We start from the raw sequence: 27,738 nt of genomic DNA, 5'->3' as shown, positions 1-27,738 counted from the left end.
GCAGATTGTCACTTCGTGAAGGTGACGGTTGCCCACAGAGGGGCAACTCATGGAACTTCCCGGTGACAGCCGCTGTGGGCGAGGTCGTGGGCTCCGCAAAGCGGAGGTCTCCCGGCAGCCAATCCTGGCCCATGGGTCTGCATTTGCTGGGATGGAGGCCGAACAACAAATCGATTGCAAAGCCACACTAAGACAGGCTGAGTGGCAATGCCATAGCTTCGCGAGGGAAGCGGGCCCCATGTTGCAATGCTTCTGCATCCCTCCCAACGCAGCCTTTCTGTCATGTGGGGCAGTCAGCCAATCAGTGTATTTCTTGTGACGTACACACATGGTCATATGGGTTATGTGTCCAATCTGGTGCGTTTACACTCTAATGAGGAAGTGGAATGCAGTAGCAGCCTGGCTAAGCGCGTGGCTCCGTATGGCTGGTCCAAAACGAAATTTTGAAGCGCAATGTTTTATTTGATACCCAGACAAGACCGCAACGATAGTGAGGCACTTTTAATACTGCAATATTGTGAATATTGTGACATCCCTCGGAAAAAAAGCTTTATTCTGATTGGATCGCTGTTCTCCTTCATTTAAATATGGAAAACAGCTTTGCTCTGATTGGTAGTAGGCTATATCTCGCTCGCTATCGTCGTTATATTACGAGAAGTCCGAAAACAGGGAGAGTTGATAGAAATGACTAGCTGCACGCTTGCCCAACACTTTTGTTTGATACATCCCATTACAGATACACACCCAGATATCCTTATAAACATATAATTGCATTACACTTAGTCGCACGGACACAACAAACAACAACATATCAACATAGAGTGCCTTGGGAAGTTCACTCTGGACGCGCTCTGTGCACCCCGGAACCTTCGGTAACTCTGAGTGTTGTTAGCGTGTGTGTGCCACTCGATACAAGTAAAACTGCCACATTCAATATGGCGGATGTACTGACGTGTCCTTAACAATAGCCCACACTTTCATTGGTGAAGTTGTAGAAAATGAAGCACGCTTGGTCTCTGAGTGCCAAATCTCGGGCGCGGGGTGGGGGGAATGCCTGACTGAATTTCCCAACGCACCCAGACACTAAGCCTTATTTACCCTTGCCTCCTCTGCATTTTTTAAACAGGTACTGTATGTTTTTCCTCGCATCATTGGATATTTAGAAAATTCATATCGTTACGTCGATGTAGAATTCATTTATTTCCTCATTGGTCCTAGCCTTCCCCAACGCACACAAAAGCAATGCAGTGCAACATCAACGTCACCTTAATGGGACGGTTTGCTGTTTTCTTTTTCTTTTTTTCAACCTGTCCTGTCCTGTCCTGTTCAGCTGCATGGTCTTGCAAAACGGTGAACCTTTCCTCTCCTTTCCTGCCGGGTATTGTTTTGCTGAGCCTGCAAGCTTGATTTTAACCGCTGAGCCGTAGCCATCATTTCCTGCGTTGATTGGCTGTTAGCATAATCAGCATGCTTGGTAGAAAGGTGACTGAAATTACTGAAATTGATCGGACTTCACTGAAAAAGTATTTAGTAGTCCATTCTATATTAAACACTCGGCACTCGCTGTGGACTTTTCTTTTCTTTGGCCCGCTCATGGTTGAAGAAGGGTTCAGAGCAGTAGCAGAGTAAAAACAGAACAGCCGAAGTCAAGTCAATGTAACACTGTACCTACTGCGCTACCTGGTGGAACCACTGGGCATTACAGGACAACCTGGTGGAACCACTGGTCATTACAGCACAACCTGGTGGAACCACTCAGCATTACAGGACGAGGTCAAATGAATGCAATCATGATTTTGATATGATTTGGGCGATTCAGTGCCAATCTTTGGCGGACCGGATTGAAATGATCAACGGGCCGCATGTGGCCCGTGGGCCGTAGTTTTCCCACCGCTGAGTCTAGAGAACGCGTACGGCAGAGTACCCAGAGAGGAACTGTGGTACTGCATGCGGAAGTCCGGAGTGACGGAGAAGTATGTTCGAATAATACAGGACATTTATGATGGACATCAGGAGGACATCGGTGAGGTGTGCTGTCGGTGTGACAGAGGAGTTTAAGGTGGACGTGGGACTGCATCAGGGATCAGCCCTGAGCCCCTTCCTGTTTGCAGTGGTGATGGATAGGCCGACAGATGCGGTTCGACCGGAATCCCCGTGGACCGTGATGTTTGCAGATGACGTTGTGATCTGCAGCGAAAGCAGGGAGCCGGTGGAGGAACAGTTAGAAAGGTGGAGGCATGCACTGGAGAGCAGAGGAATGAAGATTAGCCGAAGTAATATTCATGCATATATGCGCATGAATGAGAGGGGTGGTGGGGGAAGCGTGAGGCTACAGGGAGAAGAGATAGCAAGGGTGGAGGACTTGAAATACTTGGGGTCAACCGTCCAGAGCAATGGGGAGTGAAAATGTTCCGATTTACATTTGTACGTGAACGCCACATTGCCGCACGTCAGAGGAACTGGCACGCCCCGCTCGCCAATCTTCGTCAGGTGTTCCACTCGTTTGAGATATTAAGCGTGGACTATGCTGCGCTCCAAAACCTGATTCATCACGTCGGAATATGCGGCGGGCCGCGAGAGAGAGCCCGACTTTGGAAGATGTCATTCCAAATGAATTTCTGTGATTGACGGAGAGCATGGAGGTCAGAAACAGGTTTTCAGCGTGTTGGGAGAGTTTTCGCACTTGTTTGAAGACGTCCAATCCAAGTGTCATTGAGAAAGATCACCAGATAAAAGAACCTGACGTGGTTGTTGAAAACCCAAGCGCCGTGCAAACCAATCAGCCGAAGCCGAGAAGCCCAGCGAACGAGCTCGAGAATCGTTTTGTTGCACTTTACGACTACTCGGCCCGCACCGAGGAGGACTTGAGCTTCAAAGCGGGCGACATTTTGGAAGCGCTGGATAAAGATACCGGAGACTGGTGGTTTGCAAAAGCGCTTAGTGGAGATTCGACGTCCAAACAGGGCTACATCCCCGCAAATTACGTGGCGCCGGTGGCGAGTATCGACGCCGAACCGTGAGTCATGGTGGTGCCGCCCTGCCGGTCCTGTTCTACATGTCAACGCCGAGTTGGCTTGGTTTCTGATCATTCGTAGTATGACCCCGTGCCCACAATATAGTTGAACTACTTTCTCAAAGTTATACAACTAATTCCATTGGATGACATTGTTATCCGTTTTCTTAAATGTCAATGAATGCATCAACAGGACCCTTGGTGGTTTCCGAGAAAAACCATAGACCTTGGTTTTAGAATTAACCAGCTATTTGTTCTCGAGACAATAAACTCGGAACCGAATACGACAACATGTAAACATTAAAAGTGTTTGTTGCACTTTGTGTACAGCACAGGTGTCAAAGTGGTCGCCCGGGGGCCAGATCCGGCCCGCGAAAGCAATAGAAATTGCTCATTGTGTTCTGGTGTGATATCGTTGAGATATTTGCAATTAAAATAATTAATAATTCATTCAAATATAGGTGGTAATCTTTCATTTGTATGGGTTCCCAGTCGTAGCGAGGGAAGTTATAAATGCGAAGCGGCCCGTGACAAAAAAAGAGTTTGATACCCGTGGTGTACAGCCTGTGGAAAACCACCATAAATGTGCACAATTTCAACAATATCGCTTCGTATGACAACACAGCTAAGTTCATGTACCATGAAAATATAAAGACGAATCTGTTCCAAAGTCAATGTTGTTGGACGTCTTCAAAAGTAGAAGTAAGTAAGTATGAGTCCAACCTTTTCAAAATCTCAGTCAAATTAATAGATTCCACCACAAGGTGGTGCTTCAAAGTCATATTTGGAAAAATATGTTGGAGACTACAACAGAATGGCAATCACAAGCGTCGGCTTTAGATGGAGGAAGTGATGTGGAAAAAAAAGTCTGAGCGTTTGGGGCGATTTTTCAAATGTGACTAAAACTGTAAATAATAATTGTATTTAATTGCACGTGTCTCCCCGTTCATCTAATGGATATTTAAGTGACATAATTAGTTATTTTAGAGGTTTAAAAGGTTGCTTACTCCCCAACAGAGAATGTACTGTTACGGTGTTACCTGGCATATTAATTCCAGGCCATGTTTGTTTAAATCCCCCAACCCCCCCTAACACACACACACACACACACACACAATGGCTATAACGTCAGTTGAAAAAGTAGAGATAAAGCTTGAGACAATAAGATATTGGAAGCGATGTGTTTTGCTTGATGATACAGTACACAGGTTTATCCTGTTTTGTTTACGTGTTCAAATAGTTTCGGTCGATGGAGGAATTTGATGTCATGTGTCTTCACCTCTGAGCCAGCCATTGAAGGCAACATTTTTAAACTGAAACTAAAAAGAATTCCCCCCCCCAAAACACGTCACACACCTCACACATTTCTTATTTTGAGTTTCCACCACACTGCGCTTGACAACATTAATCATTATTAAATGTGTTATGAATTGTCAGAGCACTATATACTACCGTGTCCTCTCGTTTTTACTTGACCAATGTGCAAGATACAAAAATCTGGTGAAAGTGAATAAAAATGGACTCATCACAGGTTATCTTGGTTATATATTGATATTTTTGGTGCATATACAGGGTGGGACAGAATGCAGCCCTACGGGGGGCACAAGCCCGGATAAATGCAAAGGGTTGCGTCAGGAAGGGCCTCCGGCTTAAAACTTTTTGCCAAACAAATATAAGCGTTCGTCTAAAGGATTCCATACCGGAACGGTTGTGGCCCCGGGTAAACAACGTCCGCCACCGGCCGGCTCTGTTAACCTATAGGGCGCCGGTAGAAATTCAGCTACTGTGGGTTGAAGACAAAGGAGAGGTGGAAAGTGGGTTCTTAGGCAGAAAGAGAAGGGGAAAGCACAGAGCCTAGAACTGAATGTGAGGACTTTGAATGTTGGGACTATGACAGGAAAATCTCAGGAGTTGGTTGACGGGATGACTAGGGGAAAGATTGATATAGTGTGTGTCCAGGAGACCAGGTGGAAAGGCAGTAAGGCTCGAAGTTTAGGGGCAGGGTTTAAATTATTTTACCATGGTGAAGATGGGGAGAGAAATGGAGTCGGGGTTATTTTAAAGGAAGAGTTAGCTAAGAATGTCTTGGAGGTGAAAAGAGTATCAGATCGAGTGATGAGGCTGAAACTTGAAATGGAGGGTGTTACTTGGAATGTGATTAGTGGCTATGCCCCACAGGTGGGATGTGACCTAGAGGTGAAAGAGAAATTCTGGAAGGTGAAAGACAAAGAAGTTCTGAGCATCCCAGACAGAGAGAGTCGTGATTGGTGCAGATTGTAATGGACATGTTGGTGAAGGTAATAGCGGTGATGAAGAAGTGATGGGTAAGTACGGCATCCAGGAAAGGAACTTGGAGGGACAGATGGTGGTAGACTTTGCAAAAAGGATGCAAATGGCTGTAGTGAACACTTTTTCCAGAAGAGGCAGGAACATAGGGTGACCCACAAGAGCGGAGGTAGAAGCACGCAGGTGGATTACATCTTGTGCAGAAGGAGGTTACCGACTGTAAGGTGTGTGGCTAGACAGCATAGGATGGTGGTGTGTAAGATGACTGGTGGTGGGGAGGAAAATTAGGAAGACAAAGGCAGAGCAGAGAACCATGTGGTGGAAGCTGAGAAAAGAAGAGTGTTGTGAGGCTTTTCGGGAAGAGGTGAGACAGGCTCTCGGTGGACGGAAGGAGCTTCCAGAAGACTGGACCACTACAGCCAAGGTGATCAGAGAGTCAGACAGGAGAGTACTTGGTGTATCTTCTGGTAGGAAAGGAGAGAAGGAGACGAGGTGGTGGAACCTCGCATTACAGGAAATCGTACAGGGAAAGAGGTTAGCTAAGAAGTGGGACACTGAGAGGGCCGAGGAGAGGAGAAAGGAATACATTGAGATGCGATGGAGGGCAAATGTAGAGGTGGCACAGGCCAAACATGTGGCATATGATATGTATCCCAGGTTAGACACTAAAGAAGGGGAAAAGGATCTATACAGGTTGGCCAGGCAGAAGGATAGAGACTGCAAAGATGTGCAGTAGGTTAGGGTGGTTAAGGATAGAGATGGAAATATGGGGACTGGTGCCAGTAGTGTGCTAGATAGATGGAAAGAATACTTTGAGGAGTTGATGAATGAGGAAAATGAGAGAGAAGGAAGAGTAGCAGAGGCAAGTGTGGTGGACCAGGAAGTGGCAATGATGAGTAAGGGGGAAGTTAGAAATGGAAAGGCTGTCGGTCCTGATGACATTCCTGTGGAGGTATGGAAGCACCTCGGAGAGGTGGCTGTGGAGTTTTTGACCAGCTTGTTCAATAGAATTCTAGTGCGTGAGAAGATGCCTGAGGAATGGAGGAAAACTGTGCTGGTGCCCATTTTTAAGAACAAGGGTGATGTGCAGACCTGTGGGAATTATAGAGGAATAAAGTTGATGAGCCACACAATGAAGCTATGGCAAATAGCAGTGGAGGCTAGACTCAAGACAGAAGGGAGTATTTGCGAGCAACATTATGGTTCCATGCCTAGAAAGAGTACCAAAGATGCATTATTTACCTTGAGGATGTTGATGAAAAAGTACAGAGAAGGTCAGAAGGAGCTACACGAAGGAGCTACATTGTGTCTTTGTGGATCTAGAGAAAGCCTATGTCAGAATCCCCAGAGAGGAACTGTGGTACTGCATGCGGAAGTCTGGTGGACCAGGAAGTGGCAATGATTAGTAAGGGGAGAGTGAGTATATTGGTAGAAGGTTGATGAGGATGGAGCTGCCAGGCAAGAGAGCGAGAGGAAGACCAAAGAGACATGGAAAAGGATGACACACAGTGGCGACCCCTAACGGGACAAGCCGAAAGGAAAAGATGATGATGATGATGATGATGATGATGATACAGGGTGGGACAGAGAGGACAGATGTTTTTGTAAAAACTCACAAAATAATACATGGTTGCTGCAAACATTTTATTGACTTCAATGTTTGTATTTGTATTTGACACAAGTGTGGGAAATGACGTTCATGTGGTGTCCGTTTTCATTGATTCATTTCTGAAGGCGTTGATGGAAGTTGGCTTCCACTCTTTTGAGTTGGGTGACTTCCACACGCATAGTTTCCTTCAACTCCTCATACAGTGTATTCTGGGCAGGCCCACCCATAGGGCACCACACCCTCAAGGGGGTGCCATAAATCAAGTACAAATATTTTTATTTACAGCGGCTGACATTAGTATTGAACACGTCACCATTTTTCTCATTAAATATATTTCCAAAGGTGCTATTGACATGAAAATTTCCCCAGTTGTTTGGGAGCAACACAAGTAAATACAAATACATACAAAGTAAGTAGAACAAGTAAGATCAGAAATGAAGTTGTGTAATAATGTGAAGTGACACTTGCGTATATATGCATGTGTATTTATATATATATATGTGTATATATATATGTATATATATATATATGTATGTGTGTGTATATATATATATATGTTTATATATATATGTGTGTATATATACACATCTATGGCTGCAAATAACGTAACTATTATTTTCCATAAAGTGATTTAGTTAATGATTTAGTTCGTAAGATGTCAGAAAATAAGGAACATCTTGGTAATTGTTTTCAAAAATAAAACCAGAAGTTTGCAAACGTCTGCTTTTGGGAAGGATGGCAGAAATCAGAGAATGATGAGAGGATAAAATCTGAGGATTTGGAAACTTTTAAGTTAAACAATGGTTCTAAATGATGAATACATTATCAAAATAGCTGATTAATTTGATCAATTAGTACTACTAATTTTACTAATTACTAATTTTGACACTTAATAGATATACAGTATACTGTATAAATACTGTATAATGGTGGTATTTGTTTAGGTCACTCAAAATACTGTGTGTGTGTCACAGCAGCTCATGTGTGCCACTTGGCGTCAAGATTTATTGAGCCCGGTGGGTAAACCTTGGATAAATCAAAGAAATGTTTCTGGGGGGGGAACGTTGAATGCTTGATGCTACATGAACTTTATTGAAAACAAACATCGCTCATGCCTCACAGATGACAGCGTACAATCGAAAAGGAAGGTGACAAACCTCATGTGCCGATGCAGCGCTGTACTCTGAGGTTTGGAAGCAAAAATTGTATTAACCAGGTAAAATACATATTTCAATTGGCTATTATTTTGCAAATACATATTTGACATATGTTTTATAAGTTGACGGCTGACTGCACAGTCCACACAGGATTAAAATGATGATGGAACGCTGAAGGGGACAGCATTTTAGGTTTGCGTTTTTGGTTCGCTGCAGGTGGATAATTTAAGTTTTGTAAATAAGAGGAGGACTCAAACAATAGATTTCATTTGAAAGTAAGCTTCAATCAAGCCTAATTTTTCAGAGTTCAACATTTTTTTTGTTACATCACGAAAAAAAATGTCTTCTATGCAGCGGTTGATTTTGATAAATGTGCGTTTTTTTCCATGCATAAAAAACAATGTATGCAGTGTTATCCTTCAGATGTCAAAAGGGTTTTGTCGCTTTTTTTTTTTTTTATTTAACATTTTTTTAAAAATTGGGATATGGTCCAAATGGCCGTTTGTTGCCGACCAAGGACTACAGTCATGGCTTCCAACCATTTTCTTCCGCTTATCCGAGGTCGGGTGGCTTCAGCAGGGAAGCCCAGACTTCCCTCTCCACAGCCACTTCCTCCGGCTCTTCCGAAGGGATCCCGAGGCGTTCCCAGGCAAGCCGAGAGACGTAGTCTCTCCAGCGTGTCCTGGGGCGTCCCTGGGGTCTCCTCCCGGTGGGACGTGCCCAGAACGCCTCACCAGGGAGGCGTCCTGGAGACAGTCATGACTTATTAACAAATTTAATGAACCAGTGTTATGCAGCATAGGATAAATTGGGGGAAAAATATACAATATGGTTTTAAATAATTTTCAAACACCAGCATTTAAAGAGATTTAACATTGATGATTGTCAGGAATATACAAAAATACAAATCAGAAAGTTATTGTTACCAAAACAACTGAACAGCTATTAGAAGCGTATGTGTTAAGACAGTTTTGGGGGGCAGTTCATTTGCTTTGCCTGAATAAACATGTCTTCTCAACTTCTATTCTGTGTTCGCCATCTACACTTCAACGTGTAGATGGTATTTTCCGGAGACAAAAAGGTTGGATGCAGAGAAGATGCTTTTAACGGGAAAGAACCAACAAGGATCCTTCCTAATCAGAAACTGTGAAAGTCAGAAAGGGGAGCTGTCCCTCTCAGGTAAGAAACAATTACATTGGTTTCATTTCTTTCCCTCCCCAAATCATGTAATACCTATTCCACATTTATCTACAATTTCTGCTGCTGTAAGATGTGCTTTACAATAAAAGGAAAATAAATATATATATATATATATATATAGAGAGAGAGAGAAATAAAACAAATACATATAAAATATATATATTTGTTGATAAATGGATTCAAATAGACTGACCAAATAAGAATTAGAAAAACACAACAACAAAGCAAGCTAAAACTGGACAACTTCCATCCATCCATTTTCTACCGCATATCCGAGGTCGGGTCACGGGGGCAGTAGCTTTAGCAGGGACGCCCAGACTTCCCTCTCCCCAGCCACTTCATCCAGCTCTTCTGGGGGGGGGATCCCGAGGCGTTCCCAGGCCAGCCGAAGGATGTAGTCTCTCCAGCGTGTCCTGGGTCGTCCCCGGGGATTCCTCCCGGTGGGAAATGCCCGGAACATCTCACTAGGGAGGCGTCCGGGAGGCATCCGAATCAGATGCCCCAGCCACCTCATCTGGCTCCTCTCGATGTGGAGGAGCAGCGACTCTACTCTGAGATCCTCCCGGATGACCGAGCTTCTCCCCCTATCTCTAAGGGAGAGCCCGGAAACCCTTCGGAGAAAACTCATTTCGGCCGCTTGTATCCGGGAGCTTGTTCTTTCGGTCACGACCCACAGCTCGTGACCATAGGTGAGGGTAGGAACGTAGATGGAGAGCTTTACCACAACAGACCGATACAAAGTCCACATCACTGCTGTCGCTGCACCGATCCGCCTGTCGATCTCCCGTTCCATTCTTCCCTCACTCGTGAACAAGACCCCAAGATACTTGAACTCCTCCACTTGGGACAGGAGCTCATCCCCGACCCGGAGAGGGCACGCCACCCTTTTCCGACTGACCATGGTCTCAGCTTTGGAGGTGCTGATTCTCATCCCAGCCGCTTCACACTCGGCTACGAACTGCTCTAGTGAGAGTTGAAGATCACGCCTTGATGAAGCCAACAGAAGGTGTGTCAACCAGGACAGACCCACAACAAGTAGTTGTAGAAGTATTCTCCCCACCGACTCACAATGTCCCGAGTCGAGGTCAGCAGCGCCCCATCCCCACTATACAGAGTGTTGGTGCTGCACTGCTTGCCTCTGCTGAGATGCCGGATGGTGGACCAGAATTTCCTCGAAGCCGTCCGGAAGACTTTCTCCATGGCCTCACCGCACTCCGCCCACACCCGAGTTTTTGCTTCAGCGACCAACAAAGCTGCACTCCGCTTGGCCAGCCGGTACACATCAGCTGCCTCGGGAGTCCCACAGGCCAAAAAGGCCCGATAGGACTCCTTCAGCTTGACGGCATCCCTCAACGTTAGTGTCCACCAACGGGTGCGGGAATTGCCGCCACGACAGGCACTGACCACCTTACGGGCACAGCTCCGGTCGGCCGCCTCAGCAATGGAGGCGCGGAACATGGCCCACTCGGACTCGATGTCCCCCGCTTCCTCCGGAACATGAGCAAATTTCTGTCGGAGGTAGGAGTTGAAACTCCTTCTGACAGGGGATTCTGCCAGACGTTCCCAGCAGACCCTCACAAAACGTTTGGGCTTGCCACGTCGGACCGGCATCTTCCCCCATCGGAGCCAACTCACCAAAAGGTGGTGATCAGTTGACCGCTGCACCCCTCTCTTCACCAGAGTGTCCAAAACATGCGGCCGCAAGTCCGATGACACGACCACAAAGTCGATCATCGAACTGCGACCTATGGTGTCCTGTTGCCAAGTGCATGTGTGAACACCCTTATGCTTGAACATGGTGTTCGTTATGGACAATCCGTAATGAGCAGAGAAGTCTAATAACAGAATACCGCTTGGCTTCTGATCGGGGGGGCCGTTCCTCCCAATCCCGCCCTTCCAGGTCTCACTGTCATTGCCCACATGAGCATTGTCCCCCAGCAGAAAGATGGAGTCCCCAGCAGGAGCGCTCTCCAGCACCCCGTCCAAGGACCCCAAAAAGGGTGGGTACTCTGAACTGCTGTTTGGTGCATAGGCACAAACAACAGCCAGGACCTGTCCCCCCACCCGAAGGCGGAGGGAGGCTACCCTCTCATCTACCAGGGTGAACCCCAACTTACAGGTGCCGAGCCGGGGGGCAATAAGTACACCCACACCTGCTCGGCGGCTCTCAGCGTGGGCAACTCCAGAGTGGAAGAGAGTCCAACCCCTCTCGAGAGGACTGGTAACAGAGCCCAAGCTGTGTGTGGACGCGAGTCCGACTATATCTAGTCTGAACGTCTCGACCTCACACACCAGCTCGGGCTCCTTCCTGCCAGAGAGGTGACATTCCACGTCCCTCGAGCCTGCTTCTGTAGCTGGGGATCGGCTCGCCAAGGTCCCTGCCTTCGTTCACCGCCCAGCTCGCACAGCACCCGACCCCTATGGCCCCTCCCACAAGTGGTGAGCCCATGGGAAGGGGGACCCACGTTACCCTTTCGGGCTGTGCCCGGCTGGACCCCACGAGTGCAGGCCCAGCCACCAGGCGCTTGCCTTCGAGCCCCACCTCCAGGACTGGCTCCAGAGGGGGGGCCCCGGTGACCCGCGTCCGGGCAAGGGAAAACCAAGTCCATCGTTTGTCATCATCATAAGGGGCCTTTGAGCTGTGCTTTGTCTGGTCCCTCACCTAAGACCTGTTTGTCATGGGTGACACTGCCAGGGACATAAAGCCCCAGACAACTTAGCTCCTAGGATCATTGGGACACACAAACCCCTCCACCACGATAAGGTGACGGCTCAAGGAGGGGACTGGACAATTTAAATAAAATAATTAAAACAAAAGATTGACAAACTGCTAAAAGCAGAGCCAACGAAGTGCTAATTGAGAAGGGATTTAAAGTGCTCCAGTGTTGATGTAGATGAGGACGTCATGGTTCTGGCTGAAGCATGGACAGAATACAGCTCTTATTATTATCATTTTATTAATATGGCTATTAAAAATTTGAAAACAATCTTTAACTGGAAAAGCTCAGCGATGATGTGTAGAGGTATGCATAGATGTAAAAATACGCATAAACGTGTTTGAAGCAACTTTACGCACCAGACATCTGACACGTGATTTGGGTGCAGTGTAAGTCCGTGGGAGTGTCAGTAATGAACTTTAATTAGTTGAAACCAACACAATCACCGCTATGTTAAGATGCTTACATGGGAGCCATTTAAAACGGGCGTGTGACACACAACACAAGATTAACTTGTGCCACCCTGCCACTGATTAATCACTAATACTTATTGCACACCGTGCATGTGGCGGGTCGCGGGTTATTGGGTGAAGCGGTCGCACCGATCACTTGCTTTACTTGGTCACATCACGGGTTAGAGTAACACAATTTACATTTTACTTTTCATTTATATTTTTCTTACAATGTTCACAATTCCTTGGAGCAAATTAGGAGTAGTAAACGAGACGTTGTGTTTCACTTGATTTTTGAAAACTTGAACACATACGGTTGGACAATTTCAATGTCCCAGTGTGAGAAATCTGCTGGCAGGAAGAACAAGGTTACTGGTCTAATGTTGCCCCAAAGGCCACAGCTGGAATCAGGAGCCAGTTAATATGGAATCCAGTTGAACCGTATCAAAGGAAAACGGATCACCACGACTGGATTACAACCGTTTCCATGGCATCAACAATGTCTTATGTTGAGAGAAAAAAAATAAAAATAAAATATAATACACGTGGTGTCGTCACTGGGCACCCCGGAGAGGACGTTTGCGCTGTCAATTCTTCAAGGAGAGCTTGAGGTCAGGTTCACATATTTTTAATACCGTTGGCAACAGACAACCTAACATTATTTAGGTTTGCTGGTGCTAATGTTTATATGCAAACATTTCGGCCATTCGCGACAATTTATGTCCAGTCGGCGGCAACAGCAAATAGAGCCAATAACTGGGCTAAAATCATGCAGTCTGACGGCTGACATTTGTGGAACTTCTACCTTTAATGAAACCTGGTCGTAGTGGATTATCGACGGGAGTACCTTTTCAAGTCTCGCTGCGAGGGCTTTCGAGATAATCTTGATATCTACATTAATCAGTGATTAATAATTAGCCGGGAGAGTGGGGTCTTTACCTGGCGTTGGTAATAATTTAATTGAAGCTGTGTTCATATGGCTACTAATTCTACCTTTATAGTTTATCTCCTTGACTGTTCTGAAAAATAGAGGCGCTAGTATTGGCCAGAAATGTTTAATGAATTTGATGGAGATTCCGTCCGGGCCAGGCGCTCGTCCCGGTTGCATATTTTTTTTTAGTGCATTATGAAATGCTGTGTTGGTTAAAGGAGCATCAAGTCTTTAATTTCTGGGTTGTTCAAAGATGCGTATAAGCTGCTATTATAATTTTAAAATATTTCATTTATTTCTAGCGCTGACTGTGTACAGCTGCCGTTTGAATCTTGAATTGCTGTAATTAATGATTTTTCTTTCATGCGCTGAAGTTGGTTCGCAAGAAATTTGCCTGATTTATTATTGTACTCAAAGTTAGTGTATCTTAATGTAGAAAATCTGTTAGTTTTTTTTTTTATGACGTCGAATTGATGTTTTGTCTTTTGATGTTGGTTTCTAAGCGTATGTCGGATGAATTGCATATTCTTCTGTGAGATGTTTAATTTTTTTCCTCCATTTAGTTTTCTAATCTTAGTTCTTGTTTTTTCTTGTACGAAGAGTATATGATATGATTCGACCTCTCATTACGGTTTTCCACACCAGAGATGGGGATATGGTTGGGGAGTCGTTGAATTTAAAAAAAAAAATCGTCCCATTCTTTCCTCACGAAAGTATCAAAGTCAGAGTTCTTGAATAGGCACGTGTTAAGGCGCCATGTTGGTGGGGGTTCCAGATTTGACTCCATTTTTAGGTTTTAGAAATTGGTGCGTGCTCACTGATGATGATTGGATGTATTTTGGAGGTAATTCTTTGACCTGCTGAAGTATTTGAGAGGGAAAAAAATCAATTCTTGAGAAAGAGCGGTGAACCGACGAGGAAAATATGTCTTCTCTTTTTGTGTGGTTTTTCAACCTCCATATGTCAACAAGTCCAAAGTTGTCCATATATAGCTCGAATATATTGGCACATTGTGGCTGATTGCTATTTTTCCGATTTGAGCGATCTATAAGGGTATTTAGTAGAAGGTTAAAGTCGCCTCCCAGGATAATTGTAGAATTGGCTGACAAGTTATGCGAGTTTGAAAAGAACGTGAAAAAAGGCTGGATCATCTTTATTAGGAGCGTATACATTGACAATTGTGTATAGTTTGTTAAATATTCTAGCCTATACAATTATGTGTCAGCCTTCCGGATCTGCTTACTGTGCTATTTATTGTAAAGAGTAGTCTTTTATGAACTAGTTTTGAGCTACTGTTATGAAAGGCCGAGATAGCCTGAGTGAAATTAGTCAGTCATCTTTCTTCTGACTCCATAAGGTGCGCTTCTTGTAACAGGAGGTCTGCTTTCATTTGAGTTCTATAATCCATAATCTGAATTCTCTTTTCCTGCGATCAAATGCCATTGACATTTTATGACACACAAGTGTGACATGTAAGGGTGCGTGTATAGTAATTTTACTTTTCGGGAATTTTTTTTGTATTGTGTTGACAAATGTTATTTAGAGGGTGATAAAGATGATCTATTTAAGTACAGCAAAGGCAGGGTACATAGAAGGGGAGAAAACAAAGATAGAACATAGAAAACAAACATTAGTGATAAGGGGATAATATGGTGTGTGGTAGTTGTTTGTAGTGCACAAGGAGAGTTTTGTGCGATTTGTGTGTTTAGTGTGTGTGGAAACAAGCAGACAGAAAGAGAGGATTGAGAATTCATGCTGGCGGCATGCGTGATTCCGTTCTTTTGTTTGCCTCAGCAAAATGGAAAGAATGAAGCAAAATGCAATGCGCTTTTGACAATTAATAATGACAACAGATCAGAAGTAGTACTTGTGTAGAATTGCCAGGGCATGACGTTGGCATCGACGTATAGCTTGGTGAGAACCAGCCACGCTTGTTTGCCTTTCTCATGGTGAGCTTGCACACAAGCCATGGCGGCAGAGTGCATTACTCTTGTTTTCTTTGTGACAGCAGTACCTGCTAATTCCAGGTCTTGGTACTACCGCCGGTGAATGCTTGGTGCACGCTATTTTATTATCCCGATCCCCCCCCCCCCCCTCCCCAAGGCCCACCACCACGGCTACCGTACCTATGAATGCTACACAAAATTTAGGGAATATTTCGGACCCTGATATGTTTTCCCAGTACTTTGTTGGTTCACAAGCAAGCCTGGGGCATAAATGTCACCTATATTCAAAAGTCTGGATATGTTTTTTTTTTTTTTTTTTTTTTTTTTTTTTTTTTTTTTTTTTTAGACAATAAGGAGTAACAATTGTGAGCTTAGATAAATTTATTTACGCTTGCACCGAAATTTCGGCCCCTTAAATGTTTCGGACAAAAATGGACAAAAATTGTATTTTCGGTTTCAGTCCGAAAGACTTTTGTCACCAAAATAAAATGGCCGATAGAGGATGTTGTTATGCCGCGAGCAAAAATTCTGCCCCGTGTGCGGTTGTGTACACAAAATTGTAAAAAAAAAATAATAATAATAATAAAAATAATAGTAATTGCCGGGAGGGAAACATCGCGTCCACATTGAACAGTCACCCAAACTTATATGAACCATTATGAACCAAAACAACGTTTTTGAACAAACATAACCATTCATTTAAGACTTAATAAATTAAACTATGTCAAATTGTTTGAGAGTTAACGGTTGTGTCAACATTACACAGTTGTGCTCATGTTTACCAGGGCATAATTTGTAATACGTGTACAAGTCTTTATTATGCTCTATCATCATTGTCAGTGGCATAAAAAAAACATCATTACTGTCATTTATCTTGAAACTTTTGGGGAGAGGGAAAATGTTTTTCTAAAAAAAAAAAAAAAAAAATGTGCAGGCCTAAACACATATATTGATAGAGAGCAAGAGCAATGGATAGAACATTAATTGTACAAACAGTGTAAAAGATTAAAGATGAACAACTGTACTAAAAATCTGCAATATAGCAGGACCATGAAGCAAGAACCTCAATGTAGCAGAAGATTACTGTATCTGTATTCCGTGATAAATTGGCTGGCAGTTTCATTTTCTTGAGTAAAACATGCATCAAATCCACTTTTTTGTGGACTATGGACCATGAAGACCCCATACCTGTTGGGTATATGGAAGATGTATGATGATGATTATATGATGTTTTGTCTTTCAGTGTTGGACAATGGAAAGGTGAAGCATTATAAGCTAAAAAAAACAGACCATGGTCTCTTCTATATCTCAAGGAGCAAACCATTTGAAACACTGAAGAAGTTAGTGCATCACTACTCAACACAAGCAGATGGCCTCTGTGTGTGTCTAGGAGAACCATGCAAAAAGGTACGTTTTAGGTTGGACCATGTTTTAGGTACATTTGCACATGTTTTGTTATTCCAAAAAGACTATTTTTTTAAATGATATATAGTGAATGAGAAATCACAACCTCTAATATTTAACCCTGCATTAAAAAAAAAAAGAACCAAATTACTGTTTGTGTTTGTGTAGATTGAGGCTCCACAGACTCCTGGCCTCTCCTATAACACTGTGGACCAATGGGAGATTGACTGCAATTCCATCAAGCTCCTCCATAAACTGGGAGCAGGTCAGTTTGGAGAAGTTTATGAGGGCCTATGGAATGACACCACAGCCGTTGCAGTGAAGACACTCAAACCTGGTAATGCAAATAATGTTAAAAAGCTCCTTCTTTGTGGACAGGGGAAAGTTTTTATGCAATCACTTAGAGCAGGTATGGGTGGGTGGGGGAGGGGTAGACGGGGGGGGGGAAAAGCGTACACACGTACTGAAACTTTAACCCATCCGGGTACGCACGTTTTGGAGACGAGGAAAGGTAGCGCCGCATGAAGTGGCAAATACAGTAGAAGCCATGCCTCTCACACATCCAGTTTCAATATCAAATGTTAATTATTGATTAGATTTTGGACTTTGTGTATGACTTTTTTGTTGTTGTTCTTTTTTTTTTTTTTTTTTAAATAATGATACTCTTCTTCTTTTTCGTTTCGGCTTGTCCCGTTAGGGGTCGCCATAGCGTTTCATCCTTTTCTATGTAAACCTATCTCCTGCATCCTCCTCTCTCACGCCAAAAGCACTCATGTCTGCCCTCACCCTGATTATTCAACCTTGACTTAAAGTCCTCCTCTAGCTCTCTTGCCTGGCAGCGCCATCCTCATCCTTCCACCAATTTACTCACAATCTCTCCTCAGGATGTGTCCAAACCATCGAAGTCTGCTCTCTCTAACTTTGTCCCCAAAAGATCGAACCTTGGCTGTCCCTCTGATGAGCTCATTTCTAATTTTATCCAACCTGGTCACTCCTAGAGAGAGCCTCAACATTTTATTTCCGCCAACTACTTTGTCAAGCTCCCTCTTTCACCTCTAGTTCACATCCTACCTGCGGGGCATAACCACTAATTAGATTAAACATAACACCCTCAATTAGAAGTTTGAGCCTCATCATTCGATCTGACACTCTTTTCACTTCCAAGACATTCTTAATTAACTCGTCCTTTAAACTAACCCCTACTCCATTTCTCTTCCCATCTACACCATGGTAAAATAATTGGAACCCTGCCCCTAAGCTTCTATCTAGCCTTACTGCCTTTCCACCTGCTCTCCTGGACACGTCTACCTTTCTCCTAATCATCATGTCAATCAACTCCCTCGCTTTACCGGTCATAGTCCCAACATTCAAAGTCCCCACATTCAGTTCTTGGCTCTGTGCTTTACTCTGTCTCTCCAAGAACCTGCTTACCACCTCTCCTTCGTCTTCGGCCCACATTAGCTGAATTTCCGCCGGTGTCGGATGTAATTAACCCCAGCTACAACCAATCCGGGATAAAACTCTTTGGATGAACGCTCATATTTGTTTGGCAAACTTTTAAGCTGGATGCCCTTCCTGATGCAACCCTCTGCATTTGTCCAGGCATAGGACTGGCCTACAGTTTGCACTGGCTTGTGCCCCGGGAAGGCTGCATTTTTTTGGTTTTTAATAATGATACTCAAGCCTTTAAATTGACCTTGGAGATAAATAAAGTACATTCATTGATCAATCGATGCAAATGGATGTGAAACCAAATGAAATTGCTGTATGGCGATGGCCGGGTGGAATGACTTTTATTGGCATCTACTTTGTCAAGGCAAATTCCTTACAGGTGTGCCTGTGTGCGTAAGCACGATCTGATAGGATTTTGGTCGTACACCATTTTCAGTTTTTGTGTGTACGTACACTTCGTAAGAATCCTACACACTTTTCGAGAAGTGAGGCGCCAGATGTATGACAGAAATGCTATTTTAAGGACAAAATATGTGCATGTCTTACATAATAATTATCATTCAAATATGACACAACCGCTGAACGGCAAACCAACATTAAGTAACATTAACCCATTTTGTGCATTTTTTTTCACAAAAGTTTAAGGCTGTGTGTGGCATCCAAGCTTGCCTTTCTTTCTGCGCTGGCGCATGTCATGCTGGAACAGATGACCCCTCCCCAAAGTTGGAACCTAAAAGTTGTACACTGATGCCCGACTTTTGCCCTCGTATAAGCTATGTTGACAAATAACTGAATCTTTTATTTTGTCCACTGACTGGTACTTTTTACTTTACCACTTGATACTTAAATAATAATTAATATACAGTATATTAACTCTTTTGGCTTATCTATCACAAGGTACCATGGACACTGAAGACTTTTTGAGAGAGGCTCAAATCATGAAGAGACTGAGGCATCCCAAGCTAATCCAACTTTATGCCGTCTGCACCATGGAAGAGCCCATCTACATTATCACAGAACTGATGAAGAACGGGAGTTTGCTCGAATACCTCCAAAGTACATGCTTCTTTTTATATTTTTTATTTTATATTTGATTCATTCTTATTTCATTATATACATTAATTGTTACAGTGATTGAAGTTCGAGTACTCTAGACTCTAGACATTTGAAAACCTATACGCCCATACAACTTGGGAATTAATTTCATACTACTTTCAGTAAGCTGTTGATGTTTTATCCTTTAGAGAACACGTATAGTAGAATGCTGATGGAGTTTTACTACAGTACCTATATAATTCAACTGGCAGAGCACAAAAAATCCATTGCAGTATATGGATGTCTATGAAACATTGGAACAGTTCTACTCTGCTTTATGTAAAAAAAAAAAAATGTATAAAAGTCTGCCCATACTGTATGTAAAATGGTTGCCTTATTATGATCAAAAACCCTCATGTTTGTGAGTCTTATGCGATGTGAAGACATCAGAAGTAGCTTTGATTAAAATCGGTGGGGGTTTTTTCCTACTCACAGAATTCAACTGATATAACTAAAACCAACTAACGAAAACCATTTTGTTTAGCGCCTGGTGGCCGGGCCTGCAGCCATGGGGCCCGGCCGGGCACAGCCAAAAAGGGTAACATGGGTCACCCTTCCCATGGGCTCACCACCTGTCGGAGGGGCCATAGGGGTCGGATGCAGTGCGAGCTGGGCGGTGGCCGAAGGCACGGACCTTGGCGAGCCGATCCCCGGCTACAGAAGCTTGCTCTAGGGACGTGGAATGTTACCTCCCTGGCAGGGAAGGAGCCCGAGCTGGTGTGTGAGGTCAAGTTCGGGCTCGCCTCCACACACAGCTTGGGCTCTGGCACCAGTCCTCTTGAGAGGGGTTGGACTCTCTCCACTCTGGAGTTGTCCACGGTGAGAGGCGCCAAGCAGGTTTGGGTATACTCACTGCCCCCCCGGCTCGGCGCCTCTACGTTGGGGTTCACCCCGGTGGATGAGAGGGTAGCCTCCCTCTGCCTTTGGGTGGGGGGACGGGTCCTGACTGTTATGTGTGCCTATGCAGCAAACAGCAGTTCAAAGTACCCACCCTTTTTTGAGTCCTTGGAGGTGGTGCTGGAGAGCGCTCCTGCTGGGGACTCCCTCGTTCTGCTGGGGTACTTCAATTCTCAATGACAGTGAGACCTGGAAGGGGGTGATTGGGAGGAACGCCCCCCCCGATCAGAACCCCAGCGGTTCTGTTATTGGACATCTGTCTTCATCACGGATTGTCCATAACGGACACCATGTTGGCAACAGGACACCATAGGTCGCAGTTCGATGATCGACTTTGTGGTCGTGTCATCGGACTTGCGGCCGCATGTCTTGAACACTCTGGTGAAGAGAGGGGCTGTCAACTGATCACCACCTGGTGGTGAGTTGACTCCGATGGTGGGGGAAGATGCTGGTCCGACGTGGCAGGCCCAAACGTATTGTGAGGATCTACTGGGAACGTCTGGCAGAATCCCCTGTCAGAAGGAGTTTCAACACCCACCTCCGACAGAACTTTGCTCATGTTCCGGGGAAGGCGGGGGACATAGAGTCTGAGTGGACCATGTTCTGCGCCTCCATTGCTGAGGCGGCCGACTGGAGCTGCGGCCGTAAGGTGGTCGGTGCCTGTCGTGGCGCCAATCCCCGAACCCCTTGGTGGACACCAATGGTGAGGGATTCCGTCAAACTGAAGGAGTCCTATCGGGCCTTTTTGGCCTGTGGGACTCCTGAGGCCACTGATGGGTACCGGCTAGCCAAGCAGAATGCAGCCTTGGTGGTCGCTAAAGCAAAAACTCGGGTATGGGAGGAGTTCGGTGAGGCCATGGAGAAAGACTTCCGGACGGCTTCGAGGAAATTCTGGTCCACCATCCGGCGTCTCAGGAAGGGTATGCACTGCTTCGCACTCCATCAACACTGTGTATAGTGGGGACGGGGTGCTGCTGTCGGGGTAACTCGGGACGTTGTGAGTCGGTGGGAAGAATACTTCAAAGACCTCCTCAATTCCACCGACACGTCTTCCCATGAGGAAGCAGAGTCTGGGTTGTCTGAGGCGGGCTCTCCTATCTCTGGGGCTGAGGTCAGCGAGGTGGTTAAAAAGCTCCTCAGTGGCAAGGCCCCAGGGGTGGATGAAATTCGCCCGGTTTTCCTAAAGGCTCTGGATGTTGTGGGTCTGTCCTGGTTGACACACCTCTACAACATCGCGTGGACATCGGGGACAGTGCCTCTGGATTGGCAGACTGGGGTGGTGGTCCCCCTTTTTAACTACAGGGGGATCACACTCCTCATCCTCCCTAGTAAGGTCTATTCTGGGATGCTGGAGAGGAGGCTCCGTCGGGAAGTCGAATCTCAGATTCAGGAGGAGCAGTATGGTTTTTGTCCTGGCCGTGGAACATTAGACCAGCTCTACACCCTCGGCAGGGTGCTCGAGGTTGCATGGGAGTTTGCCCAACCAGTCTACATGTGTTTTGTGGACTTGGAGAAGGCGTTCGGCCGCGTCCCTCGGGGAGTCTTGTGGGGGGTGCTTCGGGAGTATGGGGTACCGAACCCCCTGATACGGGCTGTTTGGTCCCTGTACGACCGGAGTCAGAGTTTGGTCCGCATATCCGGCAGTAAGTATGGCTCGTTTGCGGTGAGGGTTGGACTCCGCCAAGGCTGCCCTTCGTCACCAATTCTGTTCATAACTTTTATGGAAAGAATTTCAAGGCGCAGCCGTGGCGTAGAGGGGGTCAGCTTTGGTGGCCTCAGTATTGCATCTCTGCTTTTTGCAGATGATGTGGTTCTGTTGGCTTCATCAAGCCGTGATCTCCATCTCTCACTGGAGCAGTTCGCAGCCGAGTGTGAAGCGGCTGGGATGAGAATCAGCACCTCCAAATCTTAAACCATGGTCCTCAGTCGGAAAAGGGTGGTGTGCCCTCTCCGGGTCGGGGATGAGATCCTGCCCCAAGTGGAGGAGTTCAAGTATCTTGGGGTCTTGTTCACGAGTGAGGGAAGAATGGAACGGGAGATCGACAGGCGGATCGGTGCAGCGTCTGCAGTGATTCAGACTTTGTATCGATCCGTTGTGGTAGAGAAGGAGCTAAGCCAAAAGGTGAAGCTCTTGATTTACCGGTCCATCTACGTTCCTACCCTCACCCGTGGTCACGAGCTGTGGTTCGCGACCGAAAGAACAAGATCCCGGATACAAGCGGCCGAAATGAGTTTCCTCCGCAGGGTGTCCGGGCTCTCCCTTAGAGATAGGGTGAGAAGCTCGGTCATCCGGGAGGATCTCAGAGTAGAGCCGCTGCTCCTCCACATCGAGAGGAGCCAGACGAGGTGGCTGGGGCATCTGATTCGGATGCCTCCCGGACGCCTCCCCGGTGAGGTGTTCCGGCACGTACCACCGGGAGGAGACCCCGGGGACGACCTAGGACACGCTGGAGAGACTACATCCTTCAGCTGGCCTGGGAATGCCTCGGGATCCCCCCCAGAAGAGCTGGATGAAGTGGCTGAGGAGAGGGAAGTCTCTAGGAGTCCCTGCTAAAGCTACTGCCCCCGTGACCCGACCTTGGATAAGCGGCAGAAAATGGATGGATGGATGGATGGATATGCGTACAACCCCAATTCCAATGAAGTTGGGACGTTGTGTTAAACATAAATAAAAACAGAATACAATGATTTGCAGATCATGTTCAACCTATATTTCATTGAAGACACTACAAAGACAAGATATTTAATGTTCAAACTGATTAACTTTATTGTTTTTAGCAAATAATCATTAACTTTTAATTTTATGGCTGCAACATGTTCCAAAAAAGCTGGGACAGGTGGCAAAAAAGACGAAGAAAGTTGAGGAATGCTCATCAAACATGTGTTTAAAATATCCCACAGGTAAACAGGCTAATTGGCCACAGCTGGGTGCCATGATTCTGTAGAAAAGGAGCTTCCCTGAATTGCTCAGTCATTCACAAGCAAAGATGGGTCGAGGTTCACCTCTTTGTGAACAAGTGCGTGAGACAATAGTTGAACAGTTTAAGGACAATGTTCCTCAACGTACAATTGCAAGGAATTTAGGGATTTCAACATCTACGGTCCATAAAATCATCAAAAGATTCTGAGAACCTCGAGAAATCACTGCATGTAAGTGGCAAGGCCGAAAACCAACATTGAATGCCCGTGACCTTCGATCCTTCAGGCGGCACTGCATCAAAAACCGACAATGTCACCACATGGGCTCAGGAACACTTCAGAAAACCCATGTCAGTAAATACAGTTCGGCGCTACATCCGTAAGTGCAACTTGAAACGCTACTAGGCAGAGCAAAAGCCATTTATCAACAACACAACAGAAACGGCGCCGGCTTCTCTGGGCCCGAGCTCATCTAAGATGGACTGATGCAAGGTGGAAAAGTGTTCTGTGGTCCGACGGGTCCACATTTCAAATTGTTTTTGGAAATTGGTGACGTCGTGTCCTGCGGGCCAGAAAGGAAAAGAACCATCCGGACTGTTATGGATCTGTGAAGGCACCATTAATGCTGAACGGGACATACAGGTTTTGGAGAAACGTGTGCTGCCATCCAAGCGACGTCTTTTTCATGGACGCCCATGCTTATTTCAGCAAGATGATGCCAAACCACATTCTGCATGTGTTACAACAGTGTGGCTTCGTAGTAAAAGAGTACGGGTACTAGACTGGCCTGCCTGCAGTCTAGACCTGTCTTCCATTGAAAATGTGTGGCGCATTATGAAGCGTAAAACACAACAACGGAGACCCCGGACTGTTGAACAGCCGAAGCTGTACATCAAGCAATTGCACTAATTGTTGTTGACAAAGGCAAAGAGATGTGTTCTGCCACTTAGTCGTTGCATTCATTCTAAAATGTATACAAATAGATATAGGTGGGTACAAACCCTCCACAGTTCCACACATTGACTGACTTATTTTGTGTAAATAATTGCAGAGGACAAAGGTACCAAACTGCAGCTCTCTGACCAGATTGAGATGGCTGCTCAGGTGGCATCTGGTATGGCTTTTCTGGAGGTGCAGAACTACATTCACAGAGATCTTGCTGCCAGGAATGTGCTGGTAGGGGAGAACAACATCTGTAAGGTGGCAGATTTTGGTCTCGCCAGGGTCTTTCAGGTATGTCTCACGTTCGTATACGCTGTATGAAGATTTTCAGTCTAAAGTTTCCTTTTGTGTAAAATGTGCAAAATATAAATCCTTACTCTGTGTGTTCTCTTCGGTGATGTGGAAGTATTTTGATTGTGTGATTTGTGTTGTTTGAGTTTTGAATAAAAATCTGTTTTGTGTCCAGACTGACAACGTGTACGAGGCAAGAGAAGGTACCAAATTCCCAGTGAAATGGACTGCTCCGGAGGCCATTCACAACAACATTTTCACGATAAAATCGGATGTCTGGTCATTCGGTATTCTGTTGTATGAGATCATGACATTTGGTAAAATGCCTTATCCAGGTAAGATCAGGTTTTTTTAAAAATAAATCAATAAATCACACCCAAGCAATTGTACTTACTTCCATACATTAAATTTTTCTCTGGTTAGCGCTGACTTTTTGTTTTTCCTTGTTTTTGTACAAGACCTGACAAACTACCAAGTTGTCCAACAAGTTCCCCAGGGCTACAGAATGCAATGTCCCCCCAACTGCCCCAAAATCATGTATGGCATAATGATGAACTGTTGGAATGAGAACGAAAACGACCGGCCCACATTTGAGACTTTGCAGTGGAACTTGGAGGACTTCTTTGACCTGAACGCTACTTCCTATGACAACGCTGGCCACTATTAGCACACTGAGCATGTGAATGCAACTCTATCATGAATTAAAAAAAAAAAAAAAACACTTGCATCCATACATGCATTCGGGATGTATTTTGAAATTCCACAGTTAAATTCAGACGCTGATTGACTTTTGGATGTAATTGAATACTGTGGCACCCTTTAAGGAAGCTGCCAGGTAGTCCTGGTTATGCCAGCTGAACTATGACCTCTACAGACAAAGTCTTTGTAATTTTAACCAAGCGTTAGTCAGCAACACTTTTCTGAAATCATCAGTAAGAACTTCAACAATACTCCCACTGTGTTTGCTGTGGTTGACAAACTCACAACCCCCCCCCCCCCCCCCCCCCCGAATCAGATAGCTCCAGAACTCCTAACAGCAGATAAATGCAATACATTTGCTTATTTTAGTGAAAAAATGTCATCCATCAGGTTAAATATTGGTACAAATCAGCAAAATGATAAAATGATGCAGCATCTGAAGCCACCCAGGAAAAAAATCGGTCTTACCATGTAAGAATTGGATACAATTGACCAAAAAACTGTAGAGAAACCGGTTCAGCAGCTGAAACCATCAACGAGCTGTCTTGACTGAGTACCATCTGAATTTTTCAAAGTCTGTGCTAGCTGATTTGCAGCAAATAATCAATTGCTCACTTCAGTCAGGCGAGTTTGCTAAAGCTCTTAAAGTTAGCTGCCAGTAAGCCTCTGCTAAAAAATAGAGCGCTGGACGCGTCCATGTTGGCAAGCTATAGACCCATCTCCAATCTCCCTTTCATAGCCAAGATTGTTGAGAAAGTTATTTTTAATCAACTCGGAAATTTCTTGAACTTAAATAGACTTTTTGACAAATTTCAATCAGGGTTCCAAACTCATCACAGTACCGAATCTGCTCTTATCAAAGTGCTAAATGATATAAGGTTGAATACTGACTCAGGAAAGGTGTCAATTCTGGTCCTGTTGGACCTCAGTGCGGCTTTTGATACGATAGATCATAATATACTGCTGAACAGGTTGGAAAACGTGGGTAGGACTAAATGGAACAGTCCTTAAATGGTTCAGGTCCTACCTGGAGGAAAGGCGTTATTTTGTAACCATTGGAAGTGCTCCATCTCATCGAATGGCAATAACCTATGGGGTCCTTCAAGGGTCAGTTCTTAGACCCCTCCTGTTCAGCCTGTATATGCTACCCTTGGGTCAAATTCTTCAGAACTTCCATCTTGACTATCATAGCTATGCAGATTAAACCGTTATATCTAGCAGTCTCTCTCGATGACTACAGTTCAATAGAGGTGTTGTGTCACTGTCTAAAACAGATAAATATCTGGATGAGACAAAATTGTCTTCAATTAAACCACAACAAAACGGAGATAATTGTTTTTGGCAAGAAAGAAAAAGAAAATTGATGTTAATAAATACCTGAAGTCACTCTCTTTAAAAACCAAAGACCAAGTCCGAAACCTTGGTGTTCTGATAGATTCTGACCTGACTTTCAACAGTCATATCAAATCAATTACTAAAACTGCCTTTTACCACATGAAGAACATATCCAGAGTGAAGGCTTGCATGTGTCAAGCAGACCAGGAGAAGGTCATCCATGCTTTTATCTCAAGTAGACTTGACTATTGTAATGGTCTTCTGACTGGACTCCCTAAAAAGAGCATTAAACAGCCACAGCTCATTCAGAATGCTGTGGCTCGGGTTCTGACCGGAACAAAGAGGTCAGAGCATATTACTCCAATTCTCAAGTCTTTACACTGGCTTCCAGTCAGCTTTAGAATAGATTTGAAAGTTCTGCTACGGGTCTATAAATCACTAAACGGTTCAGGTCCTGAATACATGAATGAAATGCTAATGGCATATAAACCCAGTAGGGCTCGGAGATCGACAGACTCAGGTCAAATAGTGGAGCGCAGAGTCCAAAGCGAACTTGGTGAAGCAGCATTTGGCTATTATGCTGCACACAAATGGAAGAAGTTGCTAACAGAAGTGACGTCAGCCCCAAGTGTGCATGTTTTGAAGTCCAGGTGAAAAACTCTTTTTTTTTTTTTTTTTTTTTTTTTCCCCCCCCCCCATGCTTTTTGAAGCATTTCCACTTCGAAATATTCCTTGCACTGTATGCTGTTTTAATTGTATTTGTATTTTTTTTCCCCTCTTTGTTTTAAATGTTTATACGCTGTTTTTAAATGCTTGTAATCATGTAAAGCACATTGAGTTACCTTGTGTATGCAATGCGCTGTATAAATACATTTGATTCGCTTTGCCTTGCATATCTTGACGAACCAGTTCTTCCTGGTCCACATTCTTTCCGCTTGCTACATTCTGTACTTTGAACGGGATATGACGATAAGCGAATCATCATTACAACAACACCTTACCTCAGCTGATTGCATTAGTAGGTATTAAAGTAATCTAAAGTCTTGAAGCCATGTACAGTAACTCGTCTGTAGTTCGTCTGTGCTCTTTTTTTTTTTTTTTTTTCCACATAAATTGAAAGCAATTGTATTTATGTATTATTGATGATCAGCGGGTGTCACTCATTTGCTTTACTTTTGAGCCTAATTGTTCAGAATCACTTGAAATGTTTCATTGGTGTGATATGATTCACAGTACACCTAAGCATGTCATCTTAACAAATTAGCTCAGTGGCCTGTATAGATGTGGTGATTTTGTATGTTTTAACAAAAGTTTATCACGTTGAATGAATTATACAGTGTGTACCGATAACCTTACTGTATTTTATGTTGAATAAAATATGTGAATCAAACAA

At 44.6% G+C, this 27,738-nt stretch overlaps 1 protein-coding gene across 1 annotated transcript; it reads left to right on the top strand.

Moving 5' to 3' along the window:
- The first annotated feature begins 2,484 nt into the window (after positions 1-2,484).
- Positions 2,485-27,738, top strand: frk (fyn-related Src family tyrosine kinase). The gene is made up of 8 exons (XM_061754838.1): positions 2,485-3,016; positions 9,123-9,244; positions 16,555-16,718; positions 16,884-17,052; positions 19,065-19,223; positions 24,130-24,311; positions 24,487-24,646; positions 24,770-27,738. Exons 1-8 carry the CDS (start codon positions 2,637-2,639, stop codon positions 24,976-24,978), a joined length of 1,545 nt encoding a protein of 514 aa, XP_061610822.1. The 5' UTR covers positions 2,485-2,636; the 3' UTR covers positions 24,979-27,738.

Source organism: Phyllopteryx taeniolatus, chromosome 18 (genome assembly GCF_024500385.1).
Source record: "Phyllopteryx taeniolatus isolate TA_2022b chromosome 18, UOR_Ptae_1.2, whole genome shotgun sequence".
Lineage (NCBI taxonomy): Eukaryota > Metazoa > Chordata > Actinopteri > Syngnathiformes > Syngnathidae > Phyllopteryx > Phyllopteryx taeniolatus.
This window is presented reverse-complemented; position numbering and strand designations above follow the sequence as displayed.